This window comes from Lissotriton helveticus, chromosome 3_2, assembly GCF_964261635.1.
Source record: "Lissotriton helveticus chromosome 3_2, aLisHel1.1, whole genome shotgun sequence".
NCBI classification, from domain to species: Eukaryota; Metazoa; Chordata; class Amphibia; order Caudata; family Salamandridae; genus Lissotriton; species Lissotriton helveticus.
In genome coordinates, this window is record NC_136062.1 from 18,526,566 (window position 1) to 18,547,212 (window position 20,647).

Below are 20,647 nucleotides of genomic sequence, written 5' to 3' on the forward strand. Positions count from 1 at the left end.
TGATTGTTTACAATTTTTACCACTAAGAAATACATTCTGTTTCTTTTCACTATAACATGTGTGTGTGTAAGGCAATTTCCATGATGACTTAATGTACCCTTTACCCAACCTTTCATACTGGCCCGCTGGTATATACTCTTGACAGTATTTAAATTGGAAAGTTGTTATCGGAATTGTTATTATTCCATGTATTATCCATTCAATGACAGGTCTTTCTGACATTGTCAATGGTAATCTCTCAAGTTTTTCAATGCTCAGAATTGTATAGTCTGCCCCTTTTTGTGCCAAACTGATTTGTGTATCGGTAAGGTTAAAGATAGAGAAAAATGACGTTGTGTTGATTAAATGCCAGGGCACGTAGCCTGAACGCAGATTTTGCAACGTCCAGCCAAGCTGTACAATAGAACGTAATTGGGACTGACCGTGTTGTAACATTAGTAAGTCCTGCTCTATTATATCAATAGCAGATGATACAATACTGTCCAGTGAATATATTCTGGAGGACAGAGTCATTAACCCATTGTCCACAACAGAAAGCGATTTTTCCAAAATAATACGGTCAATTTCCCGTATTTTTTCTGCTGTTTCAATTTGCGTTTCTTTCCAAGCTTCATTGTAAGCTACGTATATACCGGCCGCTATGAAACGTTTTTGACGCTGTTTGCGTGGTCCCATTATGAAATCACGCAAGTCAGCACCGTCTTTAAGTAAAGTCAAGTGTTGCTTAATTTCTGTCAGTGTGGATGTGTGTAGCCATTCGAGGCAGAGTTTTCCTACACTGTATGTTGTAACTATCCCTGGATGTTGTCTCTGGGAATATCTAGGGTCTGGCCTGGTCAATTTGAACCCCTGTATTTTGTTCAGGAATCTATCTTGACAACTATTTGTGTCTGTGGGCCAGATCAACCATTTTTTCCAATCAGGATGTGTTCTGTTTTGGTTAAAAATATGGGATACGTCTATCTCAACATCTGTAGTGCTATTACTGTCAGGTGTTGGCTTTGGAATAGACGGTTTGTTTAAGTCTTTAATTTTGGCTAGGCCAAGACAGGTTGTCTGTTGAATGGTGTCATTCAAGAATATAATTTGTTCTGGGATCATGTAGGCTCTAAATAATGATTCTAAACCTTGGACCTGCCAATCTTTGGTACCCCAGATGGTTTTTGTTTCAATGTTGTTTTTCCAAAAATCAAAACCAAATGTAGTTAATTTTTCAAAAAATGTTTCAGAATAGATCAATTTAGTGTTTGTTAGCATTGTTTTCATCCCTGTCTTATTTAACAGTTTGAAATAAAACGTTTCTGCATCACTTGTGTTAAATCCTGAAAAATATGGGAATTTCTCATAAAATGTTTTCGAACTGCCCTTTGGCGGAGTTGCACAATGTTCCCATTGATTGTAATTAAAAAAAATTCTTGGTTGAGTAGATTTATGCAAGTAATGATGTGCAAAGTGGTTGTAGCAGTACATTTCTTCATAATTAGATGAACCTTGTAAGTAATCATGTTCTGTAAATTTTGCTGACATAACTAAATCTGACATCATGTCATTAATACTTTCAAAGTCCCAATCAGCAGAGAATGTGCTCGGTTTTACTAAGTCACTTAATGAAACCTTAAATTGGTGGGGATATTTCAAGAGCTCGACAGGGCCATGGATTTCGTAATCTGTTTTGTCCCAAGCTACCCCACCGGGTATTGGATAGGCTGTGACATTCACTGATGATAGTTCTCTTTTCTCGATGTGAGATGACTTGTGACAGCATGTGCTACGACTGAATATGGATATGATTATTATGCCGTTGTATGGATATTATTGATTATAACCGGACAAGGGCATAAAATAGGAATATCGATTTAGGCTCCTGGATAAAAACACAATAGGTGAAAAGTAAACATGGCCAGGGAAGCCCCGCTCCGGGCCATCGGGCATCTGTCCTCCAATGGCGGCTTCCGAGGCTACCCTGACAGCACCCCACCACCCTTTAAAACAGGATCGCAGGGTGAGGGCGTCCAGCCTGCAGTGAGACCCCAACCAGTGCCTAGGACCATCAGGCGTCATCTCAGTCTCCCGCCCGGAAAGAGTAGAGACTGGGATGGAGTCTTTGCAGACATGAGATATTAACGTACCACAGACTACCAACAAAATAAATAAACAAAAAACACATGTGATTTCACCCGCTCCACCAGATGCTCGATCTCTAGCCACAAAATGTAATGTTCTAACCCATCTTTACAGGTGAGCTCTTATCACTTACATACATTTGACATTTAAACCTATACTTTCTAAAAGCCTCCTAAAAGTCCCTGTAACAGCCCAAAGTGCAGCAGTCTAGTGCTGTGCTTCCAGGGTAGACAAGTACCTAACAACCTAGCAGTTGGACATACCATGGGGCTTTCCTCTCTTTTTTATCCTGGACGTTTGTCTGGATCAGCACCGGATTACCAGAAGTACTCAGCAGGTAAGCTATCTCCCACCCAGTGCTACACGTAGTAAAACCTGTAAATATTAAGCACCCAGAATAATGAGCTGCATGGCTAAAAACGTATAAGGTCTCAAAGGCGAGACCTATTGGCTATGCCAATGCTTGTTTTTGTTAACGTGTTCATTACAGAGTTATCAGCGTGCTCAGAACTACGTTTTATTCCTTTCCATATGTGCTCTCTTGTAGTGAAGTTCCTATATTCCCAATAGGCTCTGAGCATTGGAATAATATATCCTATACATTTGACATAGGACTTATGTCTACTAGGTCTCTATCGAATATATTAGACTTAATTGTGAGTGCCAGATAGCTCAGAGGTCACTAGAAACTTTCTTGAATAAACAAGAAGGGATTAGTTTCTGACAACCGCATAAACATGACAACTTTGTTTCCCCAAGAATAAATGTATCTTCGGAGTCATTCTCTTTAGGGTATAATCAGCTCCATACCTGAGTTTAGAATGAAGGAGGTCTGGTATCTCTGTCTCGGGACTCGATTTTCCAACACCCCGCAAGGGGAGCTTGGAAACACTGGAGCTGGATTCTCAGCGAGAGAAAGGACAGCTTCTCGGTCTGTGCGTCAGCTGGAGGGTCGACTTCCTTCGGCATTTGCTGTAGCGAGCTGCGTCGGGCAAGTAGATAGTCGAGCTGCTCTGAATCACTGTGTTCTTGCTAGAGCAAGTGAAGGCATATTTATACCTTTAAGGTGCCTAGTTTGACGTAAATTCGGGCATAATAACGTCAGTAAAGAACCCCAAGGGAATGGTAGTTCTTTGTAAACTCCATGAGTTCTTGGACAAATCAATATTCAAGCAAGGGGATGTCCCTGACTGCTTAAGCCGTTTTTCCAAGAAATCGTTGTGGCTTTTTGGTACGGGTGAAAGTAGCCATGCCTGTTTTTGGACTGCATGGGCTATGTCTAAATATGGGTATGATTTCTATGCCTATTTTAGGGCAATGTGAATTGTACCTATAGAAGGGCATGAATCGGGAAATTTCGCTCGGATCCTAAAACGCCATACAACACTCACATAAATCGGGTGACTATCTTCCATGCTTCTTCACAAAGTCACCCGTAACCCCCAGAAAAGCTAACCTCTTCACATGTCAAAAAAGCAACAACATTTCTTGTTATTATGTTGCATAAACATGTTAACTTTACCAATCGGTTTCTTTTAAACCGGCCAATATTTGTTTTGTCTGAAGCTAACATTTATTTTGAGATTTATTTGTACTTTGTTTCCTATTAAGAAGAATAATCCAAATTCTATAGTAAAAGTATTAGGGCTCTGGCCTCATTTTCTCTCAATAAGAAGACTCATAGTCCGTGTGAAGAAGTAGTTTAAAGCACGTTATGGAAATTACTTTATAGCACTAACACTATTAAATGGCATATAAACTGAGAACAATTTAATAAAACCTGTGGTATTTATGCTAAATCACTAATAGTATAGCTCCCTTTTTACTGAAGACCTTGCACTTCGTGACTGCACCCTCGCTATCGGTGACCCAGTTATCACCTCTCTGGGAAATCCAGGCCTAAAACTTCTATTACAGCATAAATTATGCTATACTTGTCTTCTGATTTTTCTTGGTGCCCTTTAAAACATGGCACCTGGTTTGCGTTTTTGGGTCCACTGACTATGCTTCACTAACTGTTTTTACCCGTTTGTTATTTCCAGGATTACCCAATCTGTACTGTGGAAGACAGGAATAAACTGGCTGCTCAGGGAAAATTTGTGACAACCGAGTTTGAGCCGTGCTTTGATGCTGCTGATTTTATGAGAGCTGGAAGAGACATTTTTGCACAAAGGAGTCAGGTAGAAATCGAAAGTTTTTATGTGTTCCTTAAAATAGTTCAAGATTCAGTATGTTGTCTTTGCTAGATTTACACTATGTTATTGCTCATTTAAAAAGAAATTGCTGACCACACGTGAGCAAAAGGTTATTCATTTTTGTTATGGATTATGTGGAAGATCTACATCAGCAGTAATATTTGAGTACCTTTCAGTTAGTGATAGTAACAACTGTTATTTGCAGCTCTGCGAAGCTTGGTAAAAGAAAAGTTATTATTACACAAAATAACATGGCAGTCAGGTTTCTAGATTTTCTCTTAGATGACGTTTAACTTCTCTTTACCTTCAAGAACATACACACATTTTTGTTTACAGACATTTTTACCTTAGAGAAACCCTGTCCCCTACACTCCCACTATTTTCGGGGGAGAGGGCAGGCAGAGGAGGTTTTGGCTGGGGGGTTGGCGGCTATCTTTCCCAATTCTTCTCTAAAAATGAATTTACTTCAGCTTTTGACGTGAATCCATCTTTGACCATTACCAGGATGGGAAGGGGTTAGATAATGGTTTGTGAATACAACACACGTAAGTGAATCATAAACACGTATAACTGTGGGTGCTCACAAACCCCTAGCTCATCTACACACCAGAACTCCAACTTCCCACCCACAACAGGATATCTACTCATACGAAGTCTCCTTGTAAGTAAGTCCTTTTACAAGTACCTGCGTTTTGTGAATTACAATAGGGGTTGTCACTCATAAAATGCTATTTCAACCTGATTTCCAGCCTTACATGAACAAAGAAATCTTTGTGAACCTGCCTCTGGGTGCCTGATGACTTCCTACAAATACGGAATGTGCTAAAGTCTCATTGTCTGGTGCTCCAGAGTTTCTCAGCTCCACTCGATAGACACAATCATCTGAGTCATGTTCAGTTCCCACGTGGAACTTGATACCAGGGTCCTGACTGGTTTTTCCCTCTTCTTGTGTAATGGATCACAGATATTTAGTCTGGAAGAATATGGCATACCTGTGTCAAGGCCAGTCTCCCATGCTTTTCTGTCTCTGCACTGAGTCACTGAAAGTGCTTCTGGTAATGGGCACTGACAACAGCACACTTTAGACCATGTGGGTGGTAGAGAAATAAAAATGAGTTGCTTAAAGAGTTTATCTCTACTATTTAAAGCATTAATCAAAATACCTTGAGCAGGACTTTTGAATTCCAACAAAAAATACATTTTCTTCTAGGTTACAAATTATCAGGGCATTGAGTGGATGCGGAGACATCTTGCTCCAGAGTACAGAGTCCACATCCTCTCTTTTAAGGATCCTAACCCAATGCACATTGATGGCACCTTTAACATCATTGGACCTGGCCTAGTGATTTCCAACCCAGACCGTCCTTGCCACCAGGTACAGCTTTACCCTTAGATTATTTGAAGACCAGTGCAGCATTAAATCACAGTGAAGAATACATATTTTTAAAAGTTGTCAACTAGCTTAATATTATTATTATTATTTTTAGATTGACCTCTTCAAGAAGGCTGGCTGGACTGTAGTCACTCCTCCAACCCCCCTTATTCCCGATGGTATTCTTTGCTTACTTCTAAAATTTAAAATCCAAATATTTGTTTTGTGAGTCCGTATCAGCATCTCTAACCATGTTGTTATTCTGGTTTTAGATCACCCACTTTGGATGACATCCAAATGGCTCTCCATGAACGTCTTAATGCTTGATCAAAAGCGTGTGATGGTGGAGGCCAATGAGCACTCGATCCATCAGATGTTTAAAAAATTAGGTAATTTTTGACACTGATATATATATTTTTTTAATTCAATTAAATTTTATTGAATTTGCTTACAACACAAAAAATATAAAAGAGCGGTGAAGCATTGTATGTACATCACGTCATTCATGTACCCAATACTAGAAGAAATGAGTGATGGAACGGACAACATATTACAATCGGACCGGTCATCATGCACAGCATATTATCCTCGAATTTGCTGGTAGATCAGATTCTAGCAAGGGTCGAATTCTGCACAGTGCAAGGCGGGCAGAATAATGTTAGAAAAACAGAAAAAGGAAAGGAAAGCGGAGAACGAAGAGGTACAGCAGGATGAGAACTTGAGAGGAGGTAGGCTAGAGCTCAGTGCCAAAGAACCTGAGGTAGTGAATAAAGTCAGATCAAAAATGGGGAAGCCTTCAATTAGATCCAGCGGGAGGTCTCTAAGGACAGTGAGGGGTGTGAGGTGGTATGGAGCTTGATCATTTTGATCTAGCAGCTCAAGGTGGTTTAGAAACCTTTGGGTTAGCATCAAGCGCCTTCCATAGTTTCCTGTGCCCGGGTTTCCAGGGGAGGTATTTAGCACAATATTATCTGCTCCTCTTAAAAAAAATTAACCATTCATGCCATTTCTTGAATGTGATTTTATCAAAGCTCTTCCAATTACAACGGATTATTGTACACGTCAAGCAGAAAACATTCATCCTCTCCTGTCAAGGTCCAAAAAGAAGCCAGAATATAATATAGTTCTTTAACTGGGCAGATCTTAAAAGTCAGTGAAATGTATTGGAAGATTTGGTTCCAAAACTTTTCAAGCATTGGGCACATCAGAGGCATGTGTGATAAGTCACCTGTGTGGGCGTTGCAGTTCCAGCAGAGTGGTGATTGGCTTAGCTTTAATCTAAATAAACTATCGGGGGTCCAGTATGACCGGTTTATGATCATAAATTTTGTTTGTGAGAGAGTAGGGGAGATTTTGTGTTTGAAGGGCATTGTGTGTATTTGCTTCCAGTCCAGTGTAATTGTTTTACTGTTTGGTTCTGCTTCCGACTTTGCCACGTTATTCAAATGTTGTTTGTGTGGATCTCGGATCAGAAGTTTGTAAATCCTTGAGACTGTGTTGCCTGCTCCTACTAATTGAGTGAGTCTTGAGGAGAGTGAGGGGGGTTAAAATTAGAGGTAAGATCATAAAAATCTAACTTGGTTAATCCCTTATCTTTTTTAAGTGTGGAGAATGGAATCAGACCGCCCTCATTATATAGGTGTTTAAGGAAGTTGATCCCTTTGTGTGACCAATCTTTCCAGAATACACTTTTTTTTTTTTTTATCGCAGGATTGTTCCAGAGCACCTGTAAAATAGAGGCACCCATTTTTGTTGTGCGTATATTCTCTTGTCGCTTTAGGGCTTTTTTTGTATTTGTTATGATGTATTTAGAGTGTTCCATTTTATTTGTCTGCATAGTCATAATCGCTTGAAGGGGGATTCCTTTAGTGAGTTTTAATTCCACGTCTACCCAGTGTGGTTTGTAATTAGAGTAATCAAGGAACCATGCAGCTCCCTGTTTGCAGAGGAATGCTATTTGATAATTTCTGAAATTCGGGAGACCGACTCCTCCCATGTTCTTCCCAAGCCTTAATTTACTTGTGGAGATCCTTGCTTTTTTCCTTTGCCATAGAAAGTTACTAATAGCCTTGTCCACCTTTTTTAAAAAGTTATCCAATAGCATCATGGGGAGCATACTAACGAGATAGTTTATGAGAGGAGCGATCATCATTTTGACCATTTCAACTCTTCCCCACCATGATAAGAATTTAGGAGACCACCCTTCTAGAAGATTTGTGATGTTTCTTAAAATTATGGATTTGTTAACCTCTAGAGTGGAGATGAGGTTGTTTGTGAATTCCAGTCCTAGATACTTTATTGGTCCAGGTTGCCATGACAGTCCAGACTCGCCCAAGATCTCCCTGGAACCACATAGATTGAGTAATTTAACTTCGGTCTTATCCCTATTGAGGGTATACCCTGAAACCTCGGCATAGGCTTGGATTGACTTCATGAAGGCCGGAATGACGTTTGAGGCGTCCTTGGTAATGACACGAATGTCGTCCGCGTATGCTGCGACTTTGAATGTGTTTTTTCCAAAATCTATGCCTTGGATCTCCTCATTGGCCCGTAGATGTTGGAGGAGAGGTTCAATCGCTAGTAAGAATAAGGAGGGCGATCAAGGGCAGCCTTGCCTGGTGCCCTGTTTTAACGGGAAAGATTCAGAAAGCATTCCTCCCGCTCTCACTCTAGCTCTTGGTTCATGCTATAGTGCCATTATCATCTTGATCATGTTCTCACCTAGATTATATTTCCTGAGTGACGCCTCTAGGAATGTCCAGTCGACTTAATCAAACGCTTTTTCATCATCGAGCGTTATTGCGACCGTCGGTGAGCTTAGTAATTTGGCTTTCTCTATCGCAAGGAAAAATATTCTGGTATTATCACTGGACAACCTGTTTTTTTAGAAATCCTGTTTGAGAGGGGTGGATGAGTTTAGTTATATATTTTGTCATCTGGAGGATAAAATCATCGCATTTAATTTGCAGTCAAAATTTATTAGCGAAATTGGTCTATAGTTTTTGTCAATGAATCATCTTTACCTTCTTTTGGGATAACTGCGATTATGGCTTCCGATGGTGTGCCAGTTATTTTGCTGGAGGTTGCAAACTGTTGGTACAGGAGTAGCAGAGGTTCACCTATGTGTTCCTCGAAGGACTTATAAAAGGATGCATTATACCTGTCGGGTCCTGGGGCCTTACCAGTTTTAATTTTTTTAATGGCCAGTTTGAGTTCATCCATCATGATAAAACCATTAATGGAGTCCCTCTCATGGTCATTTAGTGAGTTCAGTGCTGCCTTTTCTAAATATTCTTGTGTTTTATGTGATTTTTTTTCAGTATTGGGACTATATAGCTTTTCGTAAAACTCTTTAAAAGTGTGAGATTTTTTGGGGGTTTGTCTGAACTGCTCCTTTTCCATACCTGGTACCTTTGATCGCGTACCTCTAGGCTTTGAATTTTAAATAAGAAGCCAGAGATTTTCCTGCTTTGTTTGCTTCACACAGGCGAATACTTTTTTGTTTGTTTACCCAGATACCCGCTCTTGTGCTAATAATTTTGTTATATTCATATTTTTTATTCTGGATGTCTGTTAGAGTCCCGGGGCCGTTAGTGCCGATGTGCGTTTTTTCCAGTCTTAAAATATCTGCCTCAAGCTTCTGTAATTTTGAGTTAGCCTCCTTGTTCATTTTAGATCTAAGTTTTATAATTACTCCTCTCACAGTTGCTTTTAGGGCCTCCCATCTGGAAAGATGAGGTGTCATTCACTTTGTTCTCAAGTAAAAAATTAATGATGGAATTTGCAATAATTTTTTTGTGATCCAGTGAGTCTAAGACCTCATCATTAAATCTCCAGAGAGATTCTTTGGCTGTGAGGATGTGTCAGTAAGCGTCAATGTAATGTAGGACTGGTCAGGGACCACTCTCGATTCAAAGGTCGATTGGTTGACCTTGCTTATATCATTCCCGGATATCAAAAATAAATCTAATCTTGAATATGAGTTATAGGGAAACGAGTAAAATATGTAGTCCCTCTCTGTGGGGTTTTTCAACCTCCAAGCATCTAGCATATTGAATATTTTGCATAAGGGTATGGGTGCCTTGTGTGATTGATTAACTTTGAATTTACAGGAGGAGTTCCTATCAAGACAAGGGTCCAAAGGTAGGTTAAAATCTCCCGCGATTATGGAGGGAGCAGAGTCCGGGATCGTGAGAACGTTATTTTCTAGGTCTTCACCAGAATAATTTAGCGTTCTTTAGTCGGGGCATAGATGTTGGTTACAAAGAGGACTGAGTTTTCTCTCTGTAATTTATCGGAAATCCACCTCCCTTGCTTGTCTGTAACAAATTATATTAATTCTAACGTAGATCTTTTTGTTATCATAGTTATTACTCCATTCTTCTTCCCTACTGCGCCTGAACAAAGAACTTCTGAATAAAGGCTGCCTTTCAACAAATCCCCTAATTTATTATCTAGCTTAGTCTCCTGTAGAAGAATGATGTCCGCTCTCTGCTTGTCAATGTAGTCCATCATATTCCTCCTTTTTACTTGGAGATTCAAGTCCTTAACCTTTAAAGAGACAATTTTAATCTACTTAAGTAGTGAGCTTCATGGTTGTGTCTGTTGTATTAGTAATGAGGATCGTAGAAGACCATCTCCGTGAGCAACGTGTGTATGTGATCCTTTTTTAAAAATATTCTCATTGTACTTTGGCTATGGAGCGGAAGAAAGAAGAAGGAAAAGAGGGGAAAAAAGACGAAAAGGACAGGAGAGAAAAAGAGAAGCATGGAAAGAAACAGCAAAGCAACGAAAAATAACATCAGGAGGGACATATCTTGTCAAAGTGTCTAAGTCTGGCTTAACATATAGTAACAATCTCATTAAACCTGTCAACAACCCCATCAACTGGATCCCCCTTCCCTCCACTCCCCCTCACCCCTCCCTCACCACCCATCCCCCAAATGTGTGGAGTATGACGGGGCGATTGCAGGAAAATGTCAACTCCCTCCCGGAACAGGTAGAAACTTATGTTTGTCAAAACCCTATTACCATTTACCATTATGCACAACATCTTCTGGGTACCCTTAAAACGTGCTGAACCATAAGAGAAACGTACAATATCAATGATTGGATTACATGAATTAGTGTTGTGTTGCATTAGTATTGTGTTGTGGTTTCTGCTTGACGTACGTATAAAGGAATTGGTAATGTCCCACTAGGGCACAAGGTAAAACTCGAGCAATGTCTAAGTACTCCAGATCCAATACCTAAAACCATTGTTAGTACATTAGCAGTTCTTTAGTAAATGGTGTGGTGATGTAAATCATGGAGGTAAGATAACCTTGGTGTAATTCGACTAGCATACAAGTAGTATTAGAGGAGTGTCGAATGTCATGTGAGGTGTTGTAAACTCTTGTAAATTCTTGTAAACTCTCGCTAATCTCTCTGAAATATAATGGGATCATGTTAGTGGGTGTAGTTAGGATAACCATGTATAACAGGATATAACAGAGATATAACAGGATACAACAAGAGATCATACAACCGTAATTCAAGCCTCAAGCCTCGGGTCTGCTCAGTTCACACTGTTGCCCCTCTGAATATGATCTTGGCTCTTAGACGTGTCCATTGAGAGATCATCAGTTGAGAGGTCTTCGAAACTATCTAAGAAGTTTGTGAGTGTCGCAGAAGACATGAGTAGATCCTTGGGCAATAACACGGTATCTAGCCGGGCCAGCGAATGAATATTGGAAGCCCGTCTTTTCATTCTTGGACGGAGCGCTAGGAAGCTCTTCCTTGTTTCGACGTTTGCTTTCGAGTAGTCCTGTGAGATGAAGACTTTGTTTGAGTTCCAAAGCAGATGATTTGACAACACTGATATTTGTTTTCACACTTGCACCTGCCTTTGCACAGAATCACAACAGCACAAAGCACTGGGCTCAAATATTCACCAGGACTATAGAAAGTGTACATGAGCACTATTAATACACGTGCTGTCCCTCAGTATACCAGATCCCATTATACAGGAAGAGCGATCCTTTGCTTTACCATATAAACCAGGGAGCTGACAGGATATATCTGGATCCCTACCTGCATAAGATTACAAATTTGGGCGAAAACCTAGTACCAGCAAATCAATAACAGTAATGTGACTTCTGCTACAAAACACTAAAATAAATTATATTAAGTTCAAACAATAGATTTCAATATTGTGTATACATACACCAAGAAATCCAAGTAGTTTGTAAATTAAAAGGGGCATTTAGATGGCAAACGTCTAAAACTGTGCATGGCAATGTAAAGAAATTGATTCAAATATCCTGTGAGTTAGAGAATAATCCTCACTTTAAACAACTTCATGCGGCGCTAAGAAGGATAATGAAATACGTATCAAGAAGGATTATCGAGTAGGGACCAAGTGTTATTCATGAAGCATGAAACCACCCATCTATTCAGGTCCAAATTGTAGATAAAATTGCAGTGCTTCATGAATATCAACATAATCTGCAGTAGCAGGAGATGTGATCTGTAGCGTGTACTGCTGACATTTCTAGCTAAATGAAAAACAGTGAAAAGAATCCACACACCAAGATCCATAGAATTCAAAAATAGAACTTTCTGATAATCCAAAGAAAAGATCAGGCCTAAATGTTGACTAACTAGAAACCCCGCAGAATGCATTTTAATACTCCACATTTCAAATTAGAATAGTGTAGGGGAGTAAGATCTGCTTCTTATGCTGGTTACCCCCACTTTTTGCTGGTGTTTCACTGTTTTTCGACTTTAGTCTGGCTGGGGCCCTGCTATCCAGGACCCCAACCTAGCGGATTCCTCTCTAAAATGATTCCATGTACTTTAGGTACACTCTAGTTTGGTTACTGGGATACCCTTGTGAGTCCCTAGCATATGGTACACCAGGTACTCAGGGCAAAGGTACCCCAGAGGCCTACCGCAGCTGTACCATGTATTATGCCACCCCTGGGAAGCCTTCCACAATGACACTACAGGACTGCTACTGCAGCCTGGGTAAGGTGGAGCATGCACCCCTTACTTAGATATACGTTACCTATATCAACCTTAAATCACTACACATATAAACCTACCAGTCACCCCTATGACAGGCCTTATCAATACTGAAGGCATAGTGCTGGGTTTTGTGTGAGAGGGTGCCCATGCAAGAGCAGGGCCCTTCTGCAGCCTTCCGATACTATTCTCTGGGGCTGCTAACGTTGAAATGGCTGCACGGACACATGTTGTGTTTGGTGTCAAACACTTTGAAATCCTTACCCCACCACCAGTTCTGGCGGAGGGGATAGAATTCCACCCTTCTAGAAGGAGAGAAATGTACACACCGGTATACCCGGTACCAGTTTAAAAGAGCCCTGGCATCACAAAATGATGCTGCATCCACAGACAGGAGTCAGGCCTCCTGCTGCTGGATGGAACTCTGGCAGGGGAGGCCTGGATAATAGGTTTCCTGTCACCGGGAGGTGTCATCACCTCCCAGACAAGCTTTAGTGTATTGGGGCTGGGTGGGAGCACTCCAAGAGTGCTTTGAAGTCTGGACTGGGGGCACATTTGGTGTCCCTGTGCATAGCCCAGTTCAAACCGGTTGCAGGGGCTACCATCCCCTGCTCTGGCGCAAAACTAGACAAAGGAAATGGGTATAGCCAACCCTCCCATGTGTGGGTCCCCAGAGTTATGTCCAACCCCTTCCTTGGGTATAAGTAAGGAACCCCTGACTACAGGATTTTAGACTACACCTGGACAAAACTCTGATACTGAATCCTGGAACTTCGACGATCTGCACGACTCTGGATGACTGAAGAATCTCCCTTGGAGTAAAGGATTTACTCCCCGGCTTGGCAGGCACCAAAGAGGCATCTGACCTGTCTGCATCTCCGAAGCACCCGACGGACTCCAAAGTAATTGCAGCTCAGGAGGAGGATCTCCAGACTTCTCCGTGCCGACCTGAGTCCCCAGCAAAGATGAGACTGGCAGCCCTTGTGAGTACTGTGGAACCAGAAGCCCTCGACACCATGCTCATTTACAAGTGCCTCAGCTTCTTGACGTCCCTTTGCATTGGATTAATTGTAGCCCTGACCCCGAGCACCTTTTCCACTGAAGATTGCTGGCCTACACTCCATGAGTGTTCCGTGAGCTGGCCCTTTCTTTTTTTGCTTTGAGGTATCTTAGCGATCCCTGGTCCGTTGACTGGTGGGTCCCTGAGAAGGCAACTTTGACTTTCCTTGGGTTTCCCTGGTTTCTCCAGACGTGCCCTGACTCTCCACCACTTGGTGAGTCCCCCGGACCTTGCTGGTCTGCACCAAAGCATCTTTTCTCTTCCTGCGTTGGTTGCTGTTGCCAAGGCTTGTTGGGTCCAATCCGGGCATCGACACTGCAGCACTCAACATACTTTACAGAACAGCTCGAATCCAGCTCCTGATCATCGTCAACACCTCCTGGTCCTCTTGGCCGCAGAGTCAAGCTTCACCTCTTCACACCTGAAGCACCCAACATCGGTGGGCATTCATCTATCATGCCCCTGGTCACTGGCGAGTGACCCAGACTCTATCCCCTCTGCTTTCAGGTTCTTCTCATCCTCGATCCAGGCATGGATCACACCAGACACTTTCAACTCCGACGGCTGCAGCACTTTGCAGCAGATTGGCATTGAAATCAACGACGATTCCCAACACCAAAAGACACCTATGCACATGGATTGCCTGGGTGAGGTAACTAGAGTACTTTGGTGCTGCCGTGGGTGTTGGCCCTAGAACCCCTTAAGTCTAAAGGGGTTTGCTGAAAGTCCTCCTCTAAGTGTCCTTAATCTTTAAATTTCCTACCGCGAGGATGGCCGCGAGGAGGGAGCACTCCATCGGAGCTCCGGACACCGGGATCACCTATGCGGTGTAAATCCCAGTTTGACCCCCGCCATCTCCCCCCTAACAAAGAACGAGGACTCACTGGGCTCTAGACCAGAGAGGGATAAGCCGGGTTCTCGCATCCAAGCCTCCTGGATATGGATCCAGGAGGCTTGGATGCATCACGCTGCTCCCGCCTCCTCCAGGACTGCAGCGGATGCCTCGGAGGGACCGGAGACCAGCGATTCTGGCGGCGACCTCGCGACGTGCTCCATTTGTCCCGCGAGTGCCCCTCCAACATGCGACCCAGGACCAGAGACTGAAACGGGCACAGGCGACTGCAGGGAGCGAGGTGAGAGCAGAGGAAGAGCTCCCTTGTGTCTGTCTTCAAGATGGCCGCTCCCAGTCCCGAATATCTATAGCGCCCGTTTTAAGCATGCAGCCCGGATCTGGGGGGGCACGACCTCGGATTCCTCAGACCCTAAGTCTTGGCCATTTACCGCTGGCTTTGAATTGTGCACAATCTACAAGACTCACTCAGGAATCCTAGATGCCTGACCTTATGATGGCCGCCCCCCAGGACTGATCTCGGAAGGATGACCCATGGTGCCTTATGGCCACACGTTGCTGCGCCGCAAAGTCGCATGGGGATTCGGGACTATGGTGAGGTTCCCCGGTTTAGCAGATTTATTGAGGGTTTGAATGAGAAGAATGTGGGTAAGAGGGAAGGAAGTCTGCAGATATGCCAACTGCCTGAGAATTACAATGAGCAAATAAATAAGTCTTCCCACCATTTTGGCTTAACTAATATAGTAAGAATCACTCAACCCACATAAGATGGCGCCCCCCAGAGATCAGAATTGAGTAAAACAATACTAGAAACAAAAAGAAGACTACTCCATATACCAATGCAAAAACACCCTACAAAACGGGCAGACATCTTCAAATGGCATATTAATCATTAACAACCCTTCAAATTCGGAAACTGACACCTGGAAACTTTGGGAACAAGCTAGTTAACAAGAAAAACGCCATATTCCCCACAACTCTAAATTAGCACTAATCAGAATTATTAGCAACATTTTACTTGTCCCCGGACATTATTTGGATTTTACTTGTCCCCGGACATCAGATGGTCGGGAGCGTCTGACGCTGTGGCCGCCGTTCCTACCGGTCATAGCAACACATGATTTCTGGCGTAATTCTCACCCGGCTTTTTAACCTCAAGATGGCGCCTGAGAAGGAATGGACCTGCTTTTTGAATGCCTCGCAGCAGATCCATGGGAACTTTTGCCGAACTACCTACCCCCCTACCCTCCCCGCTCTACTCTCCTCTTTCCTGCTACTGACCTTTGCACTCACTTGTCCTTGCCCTAGTCCCCACCCTGTTTACCTATGAATTTCCTGTGTAATTTGAGAGCTAGCTATTTTGTCTGATGCCTGATGGAGCTACCTGGTTTAGCTATAGGGGAGACAGGTCGGGGATTCCCTCCTTGGACGTCACCTACCAAGTCGGTCTTTAGCCAGACTTACTTTTGTCTCTCCTATCGCCTCTTCCCGCATCCTCCCTCTTTTTATGTCTCTCCTCCTCTCCTCTCTCAATGTATTGAGACTGAATTATTTTGTCTGATGCCCGATGGAGCTACCTGGTTTAGCTATAGGGGAGATGGGCCGTGGATTCCCTCCTTGGTCCTCTCCTACCCAGTCGGCCTTTAGACAGATTTCATTTCGTCTCTCCTTGTTGTCTCTTCCCCTATCCTCCCTTTCTCACCTTCCCTGTTCCCCTCCCCTCTACACTCCATTTTATTTTGCCCTCCATGTTATTTAATTGTTTCCCATTGAGACCTAGCTATTTGGCCAAAGCCCGGTGGAGCTACCTGATCGTATTAAGAGGAGATGGGTTTTGGGACTTCCCCCTCGACCATCACCTACCCAGCCGGACTTTGGACAGACTTTCCTTCGTCTTTCTGCCGTATCTCCCCCCACCCTGTTTTTCTGTGAACCTCTTCCCTCGACACTATAGACCGAACTACTTTGTCTGATGCCCGATGGAGCTACCTGGTTTAGCTATAGGGGAGATGGGCTGTGGATTCTCTCCTTGGTCGTCACCTACCAAGTCGGTCTTTAGACAGACTTCCTTTCGTCTCTACGGCTGTCTTTTCCCTTATCCTCACTTTCTCACCTCCCCTACCCCCACTTCTTTGCTCTCTCCTTTCTCTCCTCTCCTAATGTATTGCTGATTGTTTGATGTAATGTGTAATTGTTGAACTTTTTCTGTCATATTGTTGAACCATTGTTGCACTTCCTTTCGTCCCTCCTGTCGTCTCCTCCCGCACCCTCCCTCTATTTATGTCTCTCCTGCTCCCCTCTCTCAATGTATTGAGACTGAACTTTTTTGTCTGATGCCCGATGGAGCTACCTGGTTTAGCTATAGGGGAGATGGGCCGTGGATTCCCTCCTTGGTAATCACCTACCCAGTCGGTCTTTAGACAGACTTCTTTTCGTCTCTCTTGTATTGTATCTTCCCTTATCCTCCCTTTCTCACCTCCCCTGCCCCCTCCACTACTTTTCTCTCTCCTTTCTCTCCTCTACTGATTGTACTGCCTATTTTTTTGGATTTATTGTTAATTGTTGAACTTTTTCTGTTACATTGTTGATTCTCATGTAAAGCGCTCTGATACCTCCGGTTCTAGCCAGCGCTATATAAAATTCTTTAACTAAATAAATAAAATAACGGCGTCTTACGGCTGTGTTCCAACACTGCATGCGTCCCCCTGGGTCCCCAGTGTCACTACCTTGGGTGGTTCCTTGTGGTCCCAGCGCTTTTACAGGCTCTAGGTCTTGTGTTTAGTCAAGTCGTGGTTCTTATACCACTTTCTTAATATATGGTTTGATCCCCCCCCGGGCCCAGTGTATATTGTGCTATTTACTAAAGTTCTATTGCATTTAAATTGTGTACCTTGCTCTGTAATCTCATAAAGGGATTACTAGAGAGTGTTTAGAAATAAATACATATATTTTATATATATACCTTGTGTGGATCTCTTTTCATTTACAAAAACAACAATTGATGGACAGAATGCAGAACAATGTCATACATTCACCCCAGTACAAAGATCTGGGCCTAAATCCATCGTTTTTTTGAACTCCACACCACCCCAGGTCAGACATGGCCATATGCAAATCAGCCTTGACCCTGTGTGGCTCATGGGAACAGTCCAGCCCGAACTACCAAGCCATGTCTTTCCTGGACCGGAATCAAGCATCCAAGGACCGGTTTCTGGCTATCAGCCGTCATCAGCCTGGATAGCTTGACTCCAGTGGTGTGGAGAGCATGAGACTCACATCTGAGCATACCCATCCCACTCGGGGTGACAAATGCAAAAACAACAATTGATGGACAGAATGCAGAACAATGTCATACATTCACCCCAGTACAGAGATCTGGGCCTAAATCCATCGTTTTTTTGCACTCCACGCCACCCCAAGTCAGACATGGCCATATGCAAATCAGCCTTGACCCTGTGCCTCATGGAACAGTCCAGCCCGAACTGCCAAGCCATGTCTTTCCTGGACCGGAATCAAGCATCCAAGGACCGGTTTCTGGCTATCAGCCGTCATCAGCCTGGATAGCTTGACTCCAGTGGTGTGGAGAGCATGGGACTCACGTCTGAGCATACCCATCCCACTCGGGGTAACAAATGCAAAAACAACAATTGATGGACAGAATGCAGAACAATGTCATACATTCACCCCAGTACAGAGATCTGGGCCTAAATCCATCGTTTTTTTGCACTCCACACCACCCCAAGTCAGACATGGCCATATGCAAATCAGCCTTGACCCTGTGCCTCATGGGAACAGTCCAGCCCGAACTGCCAAGCCATGTCTTTCCTGGACCGGAATCAAGCATCCAAAGACCGGTTTCTGGCTATCCAGGCTGATGACGGCTGATAGCCAGAAACCGGTCCTTGGATGCTTGATTCCGGTCCAGGGATGACATGGCTTGGCAGTTCGGGCTGGACTGTTCCCATGAGGCACAGGGTCAGACTGATTTGCATATGGCCATGTCTGAACTGGGGTGGCGGAGTGAGCTAAAGAACGTTGATGGATTAAACCCAGATCAGTTGACTGGGGGTGAGTGTTTGTATTGTCAACGCTCCGTCCATCACCACCTTTGGTTTTTCTTTGTTCGCCCTAAGTTGGCAGGGTATGCTCAAACATGAGTCCCTTGCTCACTTTGCCACTGGAGTCAAGCAAGCCCAGCTGAAGACGGCTGTAATGCCAGAAACCGGTCCTGGGAAGCTTGATTCCGGTCCAGGGAAGACATGGCTTGGCAGTTCGGGCTGGACTGTTCCCATGAGGCATAGGGTCAGACTGATTTGCATATGGCCATGTCTGAACTGGGGTGGCGGAGTGATCTAAAGAACGGTGATGGAGTAAACCCAGATCAGTTGACTGGGGGTGAGTGTTTGTATTGTCAACGCTCCGTCCATCACCACCTTTGGTTTTTCTTTGTTCGCCCTAAGTTGGCAGGGTATGCTCAGACGTGAGTCCCTTGCTCACTTTGCCACTGGAGTCAAGCAAGCCCGGCTGAAGACGGCTGTAATGCCAGAAACCGGTCCTGGGAAGCTTGATTCCGGTCCAGGGAAGACATGGCTTGGCAGTTCGGGCTGGACTGTTCCCATGAGGCACAGGGTCAGACTGATTTGCATATGGCCATGTCTGAACTGGGGTGGTGGAGTGAGCTAAAGAATGGTGATGGATTAAACCCAGATCAGTTTACTGGGGGTGAGTGTTTGTATTGTCAACGCTCCGTCCATCACCTCCTTTGGTTTTTCTTTGTTCGCCCTAAGTTGGCAGGGTATGCTCAGACGTGAGTCCCTTGCTCACTTTGCCACGGGAGTCAAGCAAGCCCGGCTGAAGACGGCTGTAATGCCAGAAACCGGTCCTGGGAAGCTTGATTCCGGTCCAGGGAAGACATGGCTAGGCAGTTCGTGCTGGACTGTTCCCATGAGGCACAGGGTCAGACTGATTTGCATATGGCCATGTCTGAACTGGGGTGGCGGAGTGAGCTAAAGAACGGTGATGGATTAAACCCAGATCAGTTGACTGGGGGTGAGTGTTTGTATTGTCAAGGCTCCGTCCATCACCACCTTTGGTTTTTCTCTCTTTTCATTTAGTCATTCAAGAAGTTATAATCTGGTAAATCAAGCTGCTTTACACTCCTTCAAGACTTAGCCTGAAGGCTGCTCTTCATAGCTAGCACTAGGATAGCTTTCAATAAAGGTTTGCTTAAACCTGTCATCAATAAGGGGCATTTGGATTGGTGCAAGGTGCCCACTAGAATAGTGGACATCATATGCCAGGACAACTTCTCACAAGTTGGACCTGTTAATGAAGAGTTGGATAATGTAGAAACATTGCATTTGATAGCAGCAGCGGAGGGCACCAGACTCAGCAAGTCTGCTTTTCCCCTCTTCTGCACTGCCCACACTGATCCTAAATGGGCTCTGCTTTGCCGTACTTAATCAGCACTATTCCTTTCTCCGTCCAAGGCACTTTTATTTTGTTTTTTTAGATCTAGCTTTCACTGTCTAGCCAACCTCGTGTTTTCCTAAGAGTGCATACATATATAGAGACTCAGTCAACAGTTTCTTGCCATTTGTCAATTCAAATGCTCCACAAATAATGCTCTCTCCCACCACAGCACAAAGTATAGATGCCTATACTTTAAGTGACTGCATTTTGCTCTTGCACATGTATACAGGCACCTAAAAACTAGTTGCCCAACAATAGGTCTTTTTGGACACTTGTATTTACCAGCAACTGCTAATACTTTTGTGTAGTAGGTTGTCATCAAATATTTCCATAACATGCAAAACATTTATTGTAAGTTGCAATGTGACCAGTAATAAAGTGTATGTGCTCTCGGCTCTAAATATAGGAATAATGGCTCTTATTCAAATCGGCCTATTTTATTTACTTATAAGTCCCTAGTAAAGTGCACTACATGTGCCCAGGGCCTGTAAAATAAAGGCTACTAATAGGCCTGCAGCACTGATTGTGCCACCCACTTAATTAGCCCTCTAACCATGTCTCAGGGCTGA

The 20,647-nt window shown here is 43.5% G+C and overlaps 1 protein-coding gene across 2 annotated transcripts in view; it reads left to right on the forward strand.

Moving 5' to 3' along the window:
• The window catches only part of LOC144826195 (glycine amidinotransferase, mitochondrial-like), a 220,606-nt gene that overhangs the window by 191,489 nt on the left and 8,470 nt on the right, over positions 1-20,647 (forward strand). For both annotated transcript variants that reach the window (XM_078684584.1, XM_078684585.1), the window contains exons 5-8: positions 4,167-4,304; positions 5,530-5,694; positions 5,807-5,870; positions 5,964-6,080. In XM_078684584.1, coding sequence (XP_078540710.1) covers positions 4,167-4,304; positions 5,530-5,694; positions 5,807-5,870; positions 5,964-6,080 — 484 coding nt within the window. The remainder of the gene's footprint in view (positions 1-4,166; positions 4,305-5,529; positions 5,695-5,806; positions 5,871-5,963; positions 6,081-20,647) is intronic.